This window comes from Paramormyrops kingsleyae, chromosome 4, assembly GCF_048594095.1.
Source record: "Paramormyrops kingsleyae isolate MSU_618 chromosome 4, PKINGS_0.4, whole genome shotgun sequence".
NCBI classification, from domain to species: domain Eukaryota; kingdom Metazoa; phylum Chordata; class Actinopteri; order Osteoglossiformes; family Mormyridae; genus Paramormyrops; species Paramormyrops kingsleyae.
Window position 1 is genome coordinate 28,737,263 of NC_132800.1, and position 16,304 is coordinate 28,753,566.

The 16,304-nt window shown below is 42.9% G+C and overlaps 1 protein-coding gene across 1 annotated transcript in view; it reads left to right on the forward strand.

Annotated features, from left to right (window-relative positions):
- Window positions 1-347: 347 nt before the first annotated feature.
- LOC140588804 (protein NLRC3-like) overlaps window positions 348-16,304 on the forward strand; it is a 66,140-nt gene continuing 50,183 nt past the window's right edge. Inside the window, exons 1-3 of the mRNA XM_072711056.1 lie at window positions 348-484; window positions 2,202-3,918; window positions 7,193-7,366. Of these exons, the coding sequence (XP_072567157.1) occupies window positions 403-484; window positions 2,202-3,918; window positions 7,193-7,366 (1,973 nt within the window). The 5' untranslated portion in view covers window positions 348-402. The remainder of the gene's footprint in view (window positions 485-2,201; window positions 3,919-7,192; window positions 7,367-16,304) is intronic.

The following is a 16,304-nucleotide window of genomic DNA, read 5'->3' on the forward strand; positions in this document are numbered from 1 at the left end:
TAATTATGGCCCCCGCACACAGGAACATGTCAGTACATTCTCCATGTACTCGGTCCCCTGTCATTAAACATAATTATGGCCCCCGCACACAGGAACATGTCAGTACATTCTCCATGTACTCAGTCCCCTGTCATTAAACATAATTATGGCCCCCGCACACAGCACCTTGTATGTTGATTTCAGCATCATTATTTCACTGTGATCTGTTGGGTCTTAAACTATTTTTCTTGCTGTCTGTCTTGTACAGATGCTTGAAACCCTGAAGGACATGAACCTGCAGAATCGTAATCATATTTTGAAATTTTCTTATTTTTCTTCTAATATGTAACCTTTTTAAGCTCTGAAAAATAAGTTTGTTTTATAGCACTATAAGGAAAATGATGAACAGTTTGTTAATTACTGATGTTGCAGACAGAAATGATTTGGAAATTCCCCCTTATTTCAGGTCACCCAGCAGGACGTGAGCTGCATGACAGGATGAAGAGTAAGAGCTTTATGCTGTTCTGTACATGTCTGTGCTCAGAGGAAAGCTTTGCTGCTCAGAACTGCCTCCTCATTGTCTCGTCAGAAATAAACAGAATCATCTTGTTCTTTGGAGATACTGAATTCTGACCTTTCTCCTGCCCCCCCCCCCCTTAAGATAGCCAAAATATCAAATCAGTCTAAGACAAATGATCTTACCCAGTTTGAGATTAACAGCCCAGATAGTGTGCAGCTGTCACCCTCTTCTGGCAGAGGTGGCACTGCCAACCTGGCACTGGCCCTGGCAAATGGATGTCAGCCAAAAGTGGCCCACTTGTGAAAAAAGGAATGTGAGCCAAATGTCCACATATGGACATCTGAGATAGCAACATCATTCTGGGCCAGATGAGGCCTGCATCTGGCCCACTGACCACATGGAATGATGGCCCTTAAGCAGACCACTGCTGGTTCAGAACCGGCCCTAATGTGGCCCAAAACCAGCTTCTGAAAATCAATCATGTAAATCTCATTAGGACCATGTCACTACCTGTGAGGGTTTTGTAGGGGAAAAGAGGACGCTGTCGCGGAATCAGATGCAGAGAAACTCCTTTAATTACAAAAAAGGCAGTTCGTAGTCCAGGTCGTACTAATGGAGAACGTAACACACCAAAAACCCAAGAAGCTGACAGGATCGTTGTCGTGGGGCAGGCTGGGGTCAGGCGATGTGCGGAGTTGATCTTGGGGCTTGGAAAATCTCGTGGTCAGGGTACAGGCAGGGGTCAGGTGATTCACGTCGGGCATCAATGGGGCTGAACAGAAACTCGGGGTCTATAAGGCAGAACACAGGTCAGAAAACTCGGAGAGGCAGAAATCGGAAAACGCTCAAACTGAGAGAAAACTCTAGAAGATCTTGCATCAGAGTGCTAAAATAGTCTCCCTTAATTGGAAATAACCTGCAACAGCTTGCAGTAGGTAGCTGCACTGAAACCAGAGAAACCAGACAACCTGGTATAGCAGCGCGAAACCGCAAGCTGACAGCTTGTTTAAATGGAGAAAGGGGGATCAAGGAATCCCCAGAGGCGTGGTCTTCCTGACCTCAGTTGGGGATCCCCAGAGGCGTGGTCTTCCTGACCTCAGTTGGGGATCCCCAGAGGCGTGGTCTTCCTGACCTCAGTTGGGGATCCCCAGAGGCGTGGTCTTCCTGACCTCAGTTGGGGATCCCCGGGGTTGATCCTTGACGCAACCAGACCTCTCTGCAGTTAATTCCCAGCCCTGGTTAGGCTTCATTCCTCTTTAAATCACATACAACTAGCCACCTTTAAAGATATTTATTTTTCAAAGCAAGATGTAAATTCACATACAGATTGTGATTTTTGTCAGGTGAATTTAAATGAATCTGACAGTCAAATTAAATGTAAACCAATCTCAATACTATACAGTCTTCTTAACCGCAGGGACAACACTGGTAACCAAAATAACCTCTCAGCAGGAGTGTCAGTGTAAAGGCAGTGCTCACTGACACAGATTATACAGCTTGCTAGACTGCATGACATAATTTAGCAGGGCGAGAGAAGGTGAGAGCTCCCCTAGTGGCTATAAGAGTGCATTTTCCCTAGAGCAGTGTGTGTGTGTGTGTGTGTGTGTGTGTGTGTGTGTGTGTGTGTGTTTTAATATTATTCCTCCCATACTAGTCAGGATCATGATGAGAATTAGTGCATTTTCCTCTCCTTTCTTTCCAGGGGAAATCATGCTGCAGTGTCAGCATAGAATGAAATGTACCCTGAAGCAGAAATGTGAGCCTGTATTTGGAGGGAAAGCTAAGGAAGGACAGCCAACACTCCTCAGTGAGATTTACACAGAACTCTACATCACTGAAGGTGGGACTGGAGGAGTCAATGATGAACATGAAGTGAGACAGATTGAAACAGCATCAAAGAAAAGGAGAACAGAAGATACTACAGTCAAGTGCAATGATATATTTAAACCCTTATGTGGGCGTAAGACACCTATCAGAACTGTACTCACTAAAGGGGTGGCAGGTATCGGGAAAACAGTCTCTGTGCAGAAATTTATTCTCGACTGGGCAGAAGGAAAAGCAAACCAGGATGTTCACTTCATATTTGCTCTTCCTTTCCGGGACCTGAATTTGATTAAGGATGAATACAGTCTGATTGAACTGCTTCACCGCTTTGACCCAGAACTGAAATCACTTGAATCCTCTGAGCTGTTTAGGTACAAAGTCTTGTTCATCTTTGATGGTCTGGATGAGTGTCGCCTTCCTCTAGATTTTCAGAACAATGAGAGCTGGTTTGATGTAACAAAGAAAGCGTCACTGGATGTGCTGTTGACTAACCTCATTATGGGGAATCTGCTTCCATCTGCTCTCCTCTGGATAACCTCCCGGCCAGCAGCAGCCAATCAGATACCTCCTGAGTGCATCCACCGGGTGACAGAGATACAAGGGTTCAGTGATGTCCAGAAGGAGGCGTATTTCAGGAGGAGATTCAGTGATGAGAGCCTGGCCAGCAGGATTATCACACATGTGAAATCATCAAGGAGCCTCTTCATCATGTGCCACATACCTGTGTTCTGCTGGATTTCAGCCACTGTCCTTGAGAGACTTTTTAGTGAGACTGACAGGGGAGAAATTCCAAGGACTCTGACTGAAATGTACACAAACTTCTTGATCTTTCAGGCAGGATTTAAAAATGAGAATTATATGAAAAAGTATAAAACCAGTATTAATAAATGCTTTGAATCTGGTAAGGAATTCCTTTTAAAACTTGGTAAACTGGCTTTTGACAACCTTGAGAAAGGCAATCTCATATTTTATGAGAAAGATCTGACAGAGAATGACATTGATGTCAGTGAAGCTTCAGTTTACTCTGGAGTGTGTACAGAAGTCTTTAAAGAGGAGTATGGGTTGTATCAGGAGAAGGTGTACTGCTTTGTGCATCTGAGCATCCAGGAGTATCTCGCTGCTTTATATGTGTTTCTGACAAACTCATCAGCTGACCTGCTGGAGACTGCAGTGGATCAGGCATTAGAGAGCAAGAATGGACACTTGGATCTCTACCTCCGCTTCCTGCTGGGCCTCTCAACAGACTCCAGTAAGACTCTGTTACAAAGGCTACTGGGACAGACAGGAACCAGTTCACATAACATTAAGGAAACCGCCAAATACATCAAGAAGAAAATACAGGAGAATTTATCTCCAGAAAGGACCATCAACCTGTTCCACTGTCTGAATGAACTGGGTGACAATTCTCTAGTAGAGAAAGTACAAAGGTACCTGAATTCAGGAAGCCTTTCAGCAGAAGACCTCTCACCTGCACAGTGGTCAGCTCTGGCCTTTGTGATGCTGATGTCAGATGTGTTTGATCTGAAGAAATACCTCAGATCAGATGAAGAGCACTGGATGCTGCTCCCTGTGGTCAAGAACTCAAGGATGGCTCTGTAAGTGACGTGGGGATGGAAATCATGTCTGGTCTGGCAGTAATACATGAATATTGTATTAAATATATCTAATTCATTTCTCCTCGTGGATTAATGACTGGGGTGTAATTTTGATAATCTGGACCACAGACTTTATAATGACTGAAGGTAGTGATGTAGTTACAAACAAAAAAGTGACGTTTCCGTTCCCATCCAGTCTGCCTTCTGATCACAGGCACAGCATCCTAACCTGCTATAGAAACAGTGAGGGCTCTTTATCCACAGGGTGTATAAGTGGTATGTGAGTGTTATTGTCAGCAGGTGTGTTCATGTGATGGAGCCCAGAGCTGGGAGCCTCTGTATGGCTGCTGTCTCTGGCTGCTCACTGGCGGCCTCTGCTGGCCTCAGCTGCTCCTGGCTGAGGAGAGAGTAGAACAGAATATCTTTGTCACAGTACATGTACAAAGAAACTCTGTGTGCTTTCCCACCAATAACAACACCTCCAGTCAGGCAGTTATATATTAACATTGTTTGAAGTATATAATGAAAATATATATTTTTATTTCCCCTTTAATAATGAGGCCGGATATTTTTTGTCCATGACAATCTGGAAGCCAGATTTTATATTGACTAAAGTTAGTGATGAAGTAAAAAAAAAAAAATAACGTGACAGGTTTCCTATGACTAAACTTTGTGTGAAAAACAACCAAGAACCAGAATTTTACAGAATGCTCCAGTTTGCCTTAATACTGGGAAAACCACTCAGAAATTCTTTTCAGTTCCGGACAATGGAGGAACTATTTCTGTAAATACTGGGGGTCCGTGACTCTGTGGGTTTGGACTTTGTGCCCGTGAGTGGAAGGTTGTTGGTTCAGATCTCCTGGCTGGCAGAATGATGTCATCGCTGTGTCCTTGAGCGAGGCCCTTAATGCCAATGGCTGCAGGGGTGCTGGATGCTGGCCGACCCTGTGCTGTGACCCCAAACTTCCTCTCACCTGTGTGTGTCTGTGTGTCTCATGGAGAGCAGAATGGGAGGTGAAAAGATAACATCCACATGGGGAGGAGTGAAGGTTCACTGTTCATAAATATTTCATTTAAACACGTCTTTATTTTAAACGTATATCTGAAAGGACTGGTAATTCTATGATTAGTGTAGCAATACAGAAGATAATGATTTCACTCACAGGATCTGGAATTCAAGTGTCATTTAAAAAAGATAAACTCCACTGGACATCATTCAAATCCCACATAAACACAAACACACACATATCCCAGGCAGGAACTGAACCCGACACATTAGATGGTCGGCTGTAGTGCTGATCACTGAGCCGCAGCACTGCTCAGAGCTTTATGAAAATACTTATGCAGATATTAGAGTCTCAGGGTAACTGGCCCTTTGAGGATTCGAACCCGACACCCTAGATGGTCGGCTGTAGTGCTGATCACTGAGCCGCAGCACTGCTCAGAGCTTTATGAAAATACTTATGCAGATATTAGAGTCTCAGGGTAACTGGCCCTTTGAGGATTCGAACCCGACACCCTAGATGGTCGGCTGTAGTGCTGATCACTGAGCCGCAGCACTGCTCAGAGCTTTATGAAAATACTTATGCAGATATTAGAGTCTCAGGGTAACTGGCCCTTTGAGGATTCGAACCCGACACCCTAGATGGTCGGCTGTAGTGCTGATCACTGAGCCACAGCGCTGCTCAGAGCTTTATGAAAATACTTATGCAGATATTAGAGTCTCAGGGTAACTGGCCCTTTGAGGATTCGAACCCGACACCCTAGATGGTCGGCTGTAGTGCTGATCACTGAGCCGCAGCACTGCTCAGAGCTTTATGAAAATACTTATGCAGATATTAGAGTCTCAGGGTAACTGGCCCTTTGAGGATTCGAACCCGACACCCTAGATGGTCGGCTGTAGTGCTGATCACTGAGCCGCAGCACTGCTCAGAGCTTTATGAAAATACTTATGCAGATATTAGAGTCTCAGGGTAACTGGCCCTTTGAGGATTCGAACCCGACACCCTAGATGGTCGGCTGTAGTGCTGATCACTGAGCCGCAGCACTGCTCAGAGCTTTATGAAAATACTTATGCAGATATTAGAGTCTCAGGGTAACTGGCCCTTTGAGGATTCGAACCCGACACCCTAGATGGTCGGCTGTAGTGCTGATCACTGAGCCGCAGCACTGCTCAGAGCTTTATGAAAATACTTATGCAGATATTAGAGTCTCAGGGTAACTGGCCCTTTGAGGATTCGAACCCGACACCCTAGATGGTCGGCTGTAGTGCTGATCACTGAGCCGCAGCGCTGCTCAGAGCTTTATGAAAATACTTATGCAGATATTAGAGTCTCAGGGTAACTGGCCCTTTGAGGATTCGAACCCGACACCCTAGATGGTCGGCTGTAGTGCTGATCACTGAGCCACAGCGCTGCTCAGAGCTTTATAGAAATACTTATGCAGATATTAAAGTGTCTCAGGGTAACTGACCCTTTAAGGAATCGAACCCGACACCCTAGATGGTCGGCTGTAGTGCTGATCACTGAGCCACAGCGCTGCTCAGAGCTTTATGGAAATACTTATGCAGATATTAGAGTCTCAGGGTAACTGGCCCTTTAAGGTCATTAAACAGCAGTGCATTAAAAAGGGGTTTTGCACTTAGCTACAGAATTTCAACAACAATGAAACAACAAAATAACTGATATATTTAAATTTACTTGTGGATGAAGATTTTAGAGCATATTCACCCTCATGTCGTCATTGAAACTGGCTGTGGAACATTATGACATATAAAACATACAGAACATTATTGGGAATATGGTCTTTATGACTTATGAAAATATGCAGTTTGAATAAAACTATAGAATTTTAACCTATGATAGACTTGCCCACTGTTAATGATCATGGACAAAATACACCGTAACCTCACAGGAGATCCTGTATTTTACCAACAGCTGCTCATTTGAGTAGATTGATCCAGTTCCTGAAAATTCTGCACACAACACATTTCAGGATATTTGTGCTTTGAAATGAAAATGCTCACTGTATTCATCATGAGAGGGAACATGTTGACCATCTGAGGATTGACCAACATTAAAAATGTACCATGTTTAATCATTTTTCTAACTGTAGTGGTTTAAAGTGCTGATGTGTTTAGACTCCAGTTCCATTTGAACTGTAGTCTGTCCCTCTTATTATGCTGAAATAAGTCTGGATATTTTGTACCACTATGATCACTGATGTGTAGGATATATACCGGTCTCTGTGTATAATAACACGGCTCTGTTTGCAGGCTGAACAGCTGTAATCTCACAGAGAAATGCTGTGAGGCGCTGGCTTCAGCTCTCAGATCAAACTCTTCACATCTGAGAGAGCTGGACCTGAGTGACAATGACCTGCAGGATTCAGGAGTGAAGCTGCTCTCTGCTGGACTGGGGGATTCACACTGTAAACTGGAGATACTGAGGTCAGTATTACTGGGTATTCTACACTGTAAACTGGGGATACTGAGGTCAGTATTACTGGGTATTCCACACTGTAAACTGGGGATACTGAGGTCAGTATTACTGGGTATTCCACACTGTAAACTGGGGATACTGAGGTCAGTATTACTGGGGATTCCCACTGTGCTGATGACTGAGCCACAGCGCTGCTCAGAGCTTTAGGGAAATACTTATGCAGATATTAAAGTGTCTGTTAGCGTATTGTGCCAATAGCTGCCCAGTTCAGGGTGTTTTTGTGTTGAAATGAAAATGCTCTTTGTATTCATGACATGGAACATGATGACCATCAGAGGAAGGTCCAAATTTTACCATGTTTAATCAGTTTTCTAACTGTAGTGATTTAATGTGCTGCTGTGCTGAGCCTCTAATTCCCTTTGAACCTATAGTCTGTGCCTCTTATGCTGAAAAGGTTTGGTTGGATATTCTTAATAATAGTCTTAATGATGTAATGTTTCACAACACATCTACATAAAGCACAGTTCGGTGACTCTGTTGTGAAAGGCGCTATATAAAAATGAATTGAATTTTTGGATATTTTGTACCACTGATCAGTGATGTGTAGGAGATATACCGGTCTGTGTGTATAATAACACGGCTCCTTTCTGCAGGCTGTCAGGCTGTAGAGTCACAGAAGAAGGCTGTTCTTCCCTGGCTTCAGCTCTGAGGTCAAACCCCTCACACCTGAGAGAGCTGGATCTGAGCTACAATCACCCAGGAGACTCAGGAGTGAAGCTGCTCTCTGCTGTACTGGAGGATCCCAGCTGTAACCTGGAGAAGCTGAAGTGAGTACAGAGTGTGTGTCTGACATGCTACAGATACTTATGCATGTATGTGAAGAAGAGGCACCAATAAATAAATGGATACAGCAGCACTATGTCATTCTGCTTCTCCTATAGTGTGGACCACAGTGGAGAGTGCAGGACCAGACCAGGCTTACAGAAATGTAAGTGCGTTTGCGGGTTTTTATTAATAATACCATTAATACTATGTTATGGTTGTATTCACACAGTTGTGATGAGTGTGTTTTCTGCACTGTGTGTAGATGGATTTCCATGTTTGTGTTTAGGTGAGTTTCTGTGTGTCATTTTAGACAACATCCAAATGAGAAAAATAAAACCTCAAAATCATCACCAAAACCACTATCAACAAACACTATTTTTTACAAATACTTTATAGCTGCTTATATTGTGTTTGTGTTTGTGTGGGAGTGTAAGATGGTTAAAATATATTCTGATATAGTTGTACATGTTTAATTTCACAAAAAAAGAATCCTTTGCATTTGTTCTTTTTGCACATGCCGTGAGTGTATGTGTTTCTGTGTGAGATTCATTAGTATTGTCCTAAGACGGCACCCGTAGGCAGTGATACCGGACTCTCTCCTCAAGTGCGAAATGTGAATTTGCATTTTTACAGGGTTAAATAATCAGGAGACAATATTCCTGATTGGCCACTGAATGCCTTAGACCAGTGGTGCCCAAATCAAGGCCTGGAGGGCCAGAACCCTGCACATTTTTGGGTTTCCTCTCATTTAACACACCTGATTCAACTCCTTGTGCTAATTACCACACAGCTCTTGAGCTGAGATATTTATGGTGGAACAGGGAAAGAACTAAGCTACACTGGGCCCTTGCCCCCCAGGACTGGATTTGGGCAGCCCTGCCTTAGGCAGAAAAAACAGGCAGCGCATGTCGATGTTCACTGGCCATTCAGGTAGTGCTCCTCTCATAAGTATGAATGAGTTAGCCAATCGTGGGGCTTCACACTTGAATATATAAAGATTTCCCGAACCAACCGGTAAAAGAAATTTGCGCCCGGGACACACTGGATGTGCGACGGATAAGACCTTTTTCACGAAAACCGGAAATACGTAATCGTAGGGTAGACTTAGTTCCGGTCAAGCGTCAATGCATTAGAAAACCCGGGTGTCACTACCGAAAATGTTACACCTACCGAAAATGTAACTTCCGCTACTACGCATGCGCATGCTTGCGACTTCTGGAAGGAGGCGTGCTATTTTTACGACATCGCGTCACATTTCATCGTCTGTTGATTTTTGATAAGAATGTCGACAGCGAGAAGAAAGACAAGATTTAACCAGATAATGATGGAGTCCTTCGACTTTAAAAGATTTTATTTCGCATAGGCCTTTAATGCCCAATGTGCTTCAGAAGGAGCAACGTAAAATACAGGGTATGGCCATCAATTTTACAGTCAAAGGTGACATTACTTTAATGTTACCATTATGTACTACTCCCAGTTCGATGTGCTGTGAAGTTACTTAAACTAAGCCTGCTTTTTTTCTCCTTAGTCATTTCATTTCTTAATTGTATCAGTGTAATTACCACACACTCGTGTCAGTTATGGCAGCTGTGTCTTGTGGTGCTAAATAAAGCAAATTATATTTGTTTCTGACAGACGACCGATTGTTTTTTCTTGGGCCAAACCGCACAAAAAAAAAGTTCTTAACTATTATTTTGGTGTGATTTTTTTTTTTTTTTAGAAAATGCTGTACATATATCACAGCCCCTTGATAAGCAATATGGGTACACAAGATTGATATACACCCCAATTTTATTACGTTTTCTCAATACCCTTTGGAAAAACCCAAGGGTAATCTTATGTAAGATTACTGTCAGCACTGGCGTGCACAGATAGAGACGAGGTGGTGCTGAAGCACTTGCCCTTTTGCCCTCAGTCTAAAAAAGTGCCCTTTTGAAAGACGTGATTTTATTTTTTTTTTTTAAAGCTGCGCGATTTAAAAAGGTGTGAAAATAATGGCTTGATTTGTGCCCCTTCTTCAAAGACACCCGAACCCTGTCGCTTTTTCACTGTCACCGTGTCACGTGAACACGCTTGCAGTTCATTTGTTGTGAGGCGTGTAGCAGCGGCATGACATAGGACTACTTGGAGTAGGCATAGTAGGCTAACTATAGCGACTGGGAGCCACGGCGGACAACACGGCAGCTCTTTCCCTTCCCAACCAGTCAGGTAACCCATGAATCGAGTGAAATTATTCTGTTTGCCCTCTAAGACCAACCTGCAATTGTTTTGTTGTGAAGTAGCCTGTCAGAAACTGCACATGACAAACTTTGCCAGCTTGCCCCCTCCATCCATCCATATGGATAAACAAAAAAACGACACATTTAAAATGTAACCTAAACCATTTAGGCAACCCCACTCTCCATCAATTCCGACCTTTTTGCATACACTATTGAAAATATCACGTTATGCTATAGGCTACATTGCCGTTAGGCAGAGGGCTCTTTTGAGCCCATTTTTCGTTACAAATTTTAGGATGATCTCATGGAAATCTGTGAATAAATACAAAGTTTTCAAACTGAAGTCAGTGACGGGAAGACATCACACTTTTTAGAGATGGAACTGCAGAAAAACCTAAAACCTTGACATGATTATGAATAATAGAATTATGGACGTTTCTCCGTTTTTGTGGATTAGCCTTTCCATAACTAACGTCAACTACTGTCCTACTTTGGTAAGATTGAAATTAATGTCTTTGACTGTCTTTAGTAGGTGTCTCCTGTGAGAAAGTTAGAACACCGTCCAACTGTCTAAAGATGCAGTCTTTAGCCTAACTGGTTGTTACTGACTCAGCGATGCTCGCAGACATTTACGCACTGTGTTGTGACCTGATTGTGACAGAACAGTGACGTTGTTATTGGTAGTTTGAAGGGTACGGTGTTGGGGGTGCATGTTAAAAGTTTTGAGAAGCACTGGTTAGACATGTTAATTTTTTTTGGTGTAACATATTGGCAACATTAACACATTAATTTGCTAAAGGAAAAATAGGCAGTTCCCAATTGCCTGTGAAAACGACCATTCTGCCCTGTTCTTGTAATGACCACAGTCAGTCTTATTCGTTCTCATACATTTTGGTGTGCGTTTTTTTTATTATAAAAAGAAAAGGTTTTCCACATATGCAAAAAGTGCCCTTTTTTCCCCCTGGAGCACTTGCCCCCCAAAATGTCTGTGCACGCCACTGACTGTCAGGCACTACAAACAACGCGCACACAGATGCAAATATTACAATCGGCAAAGCAATATGGTTTAAATACCAGGGGTGTAACGATATTACAAACCGAACCGAAATATCGCGATACACCAACCACGATACGTATCGCGAAACTCTCGTGGCGTACCGCGGTACTCTCACGCCCCCTGCTGCCCATTGTTGAGGTTGACGTCACTTGTCTCTAACTAATTTAACCAATTTAAACACATCTTTATTTTATCACATTTGATTAAATTGTATTAGTAATGATGAGCTTTTGTTCTAAATTTTGTTCTAAATATTATATTCTAAAGTTAGTATTAGAATAGTTTTTTTCTGACTAGTCTATATTGGAGGTATTTATTTAATTTTTGTTGTTTACTCAGGTATCCTGACTGTACTAAAAATGTGATGGCAAAGTTAATAAAGAAAAAGTTTAGTTGTTCTTGTTATTAAGTGAATCTATTGTTCCTTAGCATTGCTGTTAAGATGACATCAACCCTAACCCACAGCAAACAGAAACCGAACCGAACCGAACCGAGGCTCCAAAACCGCGAACCGAACCGAACCTCCAAAACCGTGAACCGAACCGAACCAAGGCTCCAAAACCGTGAACCGAACCGAACCGAGGCTCCAAAACCGTGAACCGAACCGAGGCTCCAAAACCGTGAACCGAACCGAACCGAGGCTCCAAAACCGTGAACCGAACCGAACCGAGGTTCCAAAACCGTGAACCGAACCGAACCGAGGCTCCAAAACCGTGAACCGAACCGAGGCTCCAAAACCGTGAACCGAACCGAGGCTCCAAAACCGTGAACCGAACCGAATCGTGCCTTTGGTGTATCGTTACACCCCTATTAAATACCACACTAAAGTGACGGCTGAACTACAAATATAAACATCAATGACCCATCTCACAATACGTGACCAATAAATGATGATACACAATGTCCACGCCCTGAATCACGCAATCACGGTCTGCCGCAAAATGTGAATACATGCGCAGTATCGGGCCTGTGGAAGTGTACATTACGCATGCGTAATAAAGAAGTGCCAGAAAATGTGGTTTCGTAGACGCATGCGTGATGAATGTGCGCATGCGTAGTAGCGGAAGTTACATTTTCGGTAGCTGTAACATTTTCGGTAGTGACACCCATGTTAACAGATTAGAGCGCCAAGAGGGTCTAGCTGCAGACGCCTGTAGAGTGGAGCTCCACCGGAAATACATCACCTCCACAGGAAAGACGTAATCTTTAAGGACGTAAAGTGGAGCTGCGGTTAGGGTTAAGGTTAGGGTTAAGGTATAAGGTTAGGGTTTATTCGCTGTGACAGGGTTGAGGCCATGTGTTTCCTGTGGAGGTGACGTATTTCCGGTGGAGCTCCACTCTACAGGCGTCTGCAGCTGGACCCATCTCAGATGCGGGGCTCATGCCTCGCTGCAACGGCGCCGCATCCAGAGTCACGCACGTGGTAAGAGGTTCTCTCTGGAAGCGTATTGCATTCATCTGGGGGAAGAAAAAAAATCTATTTTTTCGAATTAACGTAATAATCATTCTGTTTTTCCAAAGTAATGAGAATCACCCTGTTTTTCTGAATAATATTTGTATGTTTTTCTGAAATAATGATATAACCTTTCTGGTGTTCATGATGCACGATCTGTGTAGTTTAATCCGGCGCCCAAATCGTCTTCGGAGGCGTTTGTATCCGAATCCAGGTTCAAACCTTTATTAAATATCACTTAAAATATGTAATAATATTACTTAAATATTCTGTTATTGATGGTCAACTCCCTGTAGAAAGACAGAGTAGTAAGGCGGCCGCTGTGTCCCGGCTTTAGCGGTTAGAAGGAAGTTCGTCTTTAAAGTAAAGACACAGACTTTAGTATTTATCTTCGGAGCCGAGTTTTGCGGTAAATATGCTTGTGATGAATGTGTCTGATGAATATCTCTGCTTTGTAATTGTATTTACCGTAATTACGCTGTTATTTTATTACACGCAGCATTTTGGCCATTCCTGAGGTTTCTCACAGACCTGAATTCCCCTTACGGGAAGTTCTGCTGCTTTTCTATCCTACAGAAACATAAAGTACAGGCTGCCTGATGATATTAATAATTCTCCCTCCTGCCTACAGACTCCTGCCAGCTGACGCTGGACCCCAACACAGCACACAGACGCCTGTCTCTGTCAGAGGGGAACAGGAAGGTGACACGGGGGGCAAAGCAGCCATATCCTGATCATCCAGAGAGATTTTTCCGCTGCCCCCAAGTTCTGTGCAGAGAGAGTCTGACTGGCCGCTGTTACTGGGAGGCTGAGTGGGATGGAGTTGGAACCCGGATAGGAGTGACTTATAAAGGGATCGAGAGGAAAGGAGGAAGTGCTGACTGTCTGCTTGGAGTCAATGACAAGTCATGGATTCTGCGCTGTGATCCTGTCAGTTACTCTGTCTCTCACAATGATAAACTGACTCTCATACCCATAGAGCCCTCAGGCTCCCGCAGAGTAGGAGTGTATCTGGACTGGGGGGCTGGTGCTCTGTCCTTCTACAGCGTCTCCTCTGATGGACTGACCCTCCTGCACAGATTCACCTCCTCATTCACTGAGCCCCTCTATCCAGGGTTTTATGTTAAAATAAACTCCTCAGTGTCACTGTGACGTGTTGCTGGTTCTCCTGGCAAAAAGGTGAAATCTCTGCTTTTTAACTTTTATAATCCTATTTACTCATTGAGAGTAAATCAATGTATATAATAATCATTTAACTGGAGACATAACAGAAATAAAAAACATTGGAAAATATAATTATTTCCTGTTACTGCCCTGGTTCAGTGGATTAAAGTAAATAAAATTATTTATTTGATTTAATAATGAAATTTGTTTTATTAAATAATTACCCCCCTCTCTCCCCCCACACACACACACACACACACACACTGTAAAAGGTCTGGTTACGCCCCCGTTTGACAGAAGGGTCAGATGCCCAGGTACCCTTACCCACCCCCCCCCAAAAAGGTCTGGCTACGTCCCCCCTCCCCCCCACTGTAAAAGGTCTGGTTACACCCCCATCGAACAGAAGGGACCAGGTGCCCAGGCACCCTTACCCCCCCACCCTCCACGTGCCTGATCCAGAGAAATTGATACATAGATAGATACTGAATCCATTGCCCCCTCCCACCCCCAACTGCCAAAAGCCACTAAATTTACCTACATGCATTATTATTAATAATAGACGTGTAAGAGTATACAGACATCCATTAAGCAATCCGCCATTGGATTCATTATCTACTGCAGATTAACATTCTATACAGTGACTGTAGTCAGTTATAATGTCTCTCTATCAAGCTGCTGCCATATTTCTTACATCCACTTGACACGTCAATTTACAGAACAAGCGATCCTTCCGGAGACAATGTGTACTTTTCAGGGAGGCCACTAGGTGGAGACAAAACATAGATTTCTAAATTCTAAAAAAAACAGGTTCTGAATTAAATTATAAAGAACCGGATCTATGCGCGATATTCATAAAATACCATGCTGACTCCATTTTAACGGGACACTTCTTATTTTCAAATAGGTGATGGAAGTGGGTGATACCTTTAGATTCCCATTTGGAAAAGTGAATTGGGCCATAGTTACTTTAGTACTGCCGGAGGTTAGGTTAGGTTAGGTGTAGGGCATTAACTCTTCTCTTTCCCGAGCTGATCCCGAGCCGACTACACCACTTGAACCATAACCTGGACTCCTTGGAGATAATTACATGGAACCAACTGGGACTTTTAAAACTATATAGACTGAAATTAATGTCAATGTAAATGCAGTTTCATACTCCCCAGTTGCCCAGAGGAGGATGGGGTCCCCTTTCGAGTCTAGGTTCCTCTCAAGGTTTCTTCCTGCTAGAGGGAGTTTTTCCTTGCCACTGTCGCCAAAGGCTTGCTTGGTGGGGTTCGGCCCAGTTAAATGTAAAGTGCTTTCACTGCTTTGTGACAGTGACTGTTGTTAAAAGCACCATATACTGTAAATAAAATTGAATTGAATTGAATTGAACTGAATAAATCATGTATATATTTTGCAGGAACAGAAATCGCGCCGCTGAAGTTCAGCACTTTCCCGTTTTGAGATGTTGCTGTTTCCTGCCCGGCGACCTTTAAAAATCCATGACAGCAGCGGTTAGATGCAGCGTGTGCAGTGACCATTTTTACGGACAAAATCAAGCTGATCACTAAGACTTAGTTTGTGGTTAATTAATACAGAAGTAACAGCATAATGCTACATTATTTGTGCCCCTCAGGTAAAGTGTTACCGATGAGACTTTTCACTTTGAAAATCAGTAAATAACATTTTCTCTTTCCTTTACTCCATATCTAAATCAGAGCTAGACATGTCTGAGTAGATTATCAGGTTTCCTCTGGTTATCGCACTTACCACACGCTGTACTACTGCAACTGAACATAACGAGCACAATTAGACTAAATCAACATATATTATAACAGTCTAACTATATATATAGGGGAGACCAGGAACAGTCATAACACATTTGGCCATTTTTCGAATAATTCAAAATCCATTTACACTGGAATATCAAATTTGCTGCATTTCAAGCATTACCGTGTCGAGTGCTTGAACAATATACAGTCCCCTCCAAAAGTATTAGAACAGCAAAGTCAATTCCTGTATTTTTGCTGTACACTTAAAACATTTGGGTATGACATCAAAAGATGAATATGAGACAAGAGATAAGTATTTCAGCTTTTATTTCCAGGTATTTACATCTAGATATGTTAAACAACTAAGAAGATAACATTGTTTGTAACGGAACACAAAGTTTTTAGGTGAGCAAAAGTATAGGAACAGATAGACTTAAGATTAATTAAAGTGAATAATACTTAATATTTAGTTGC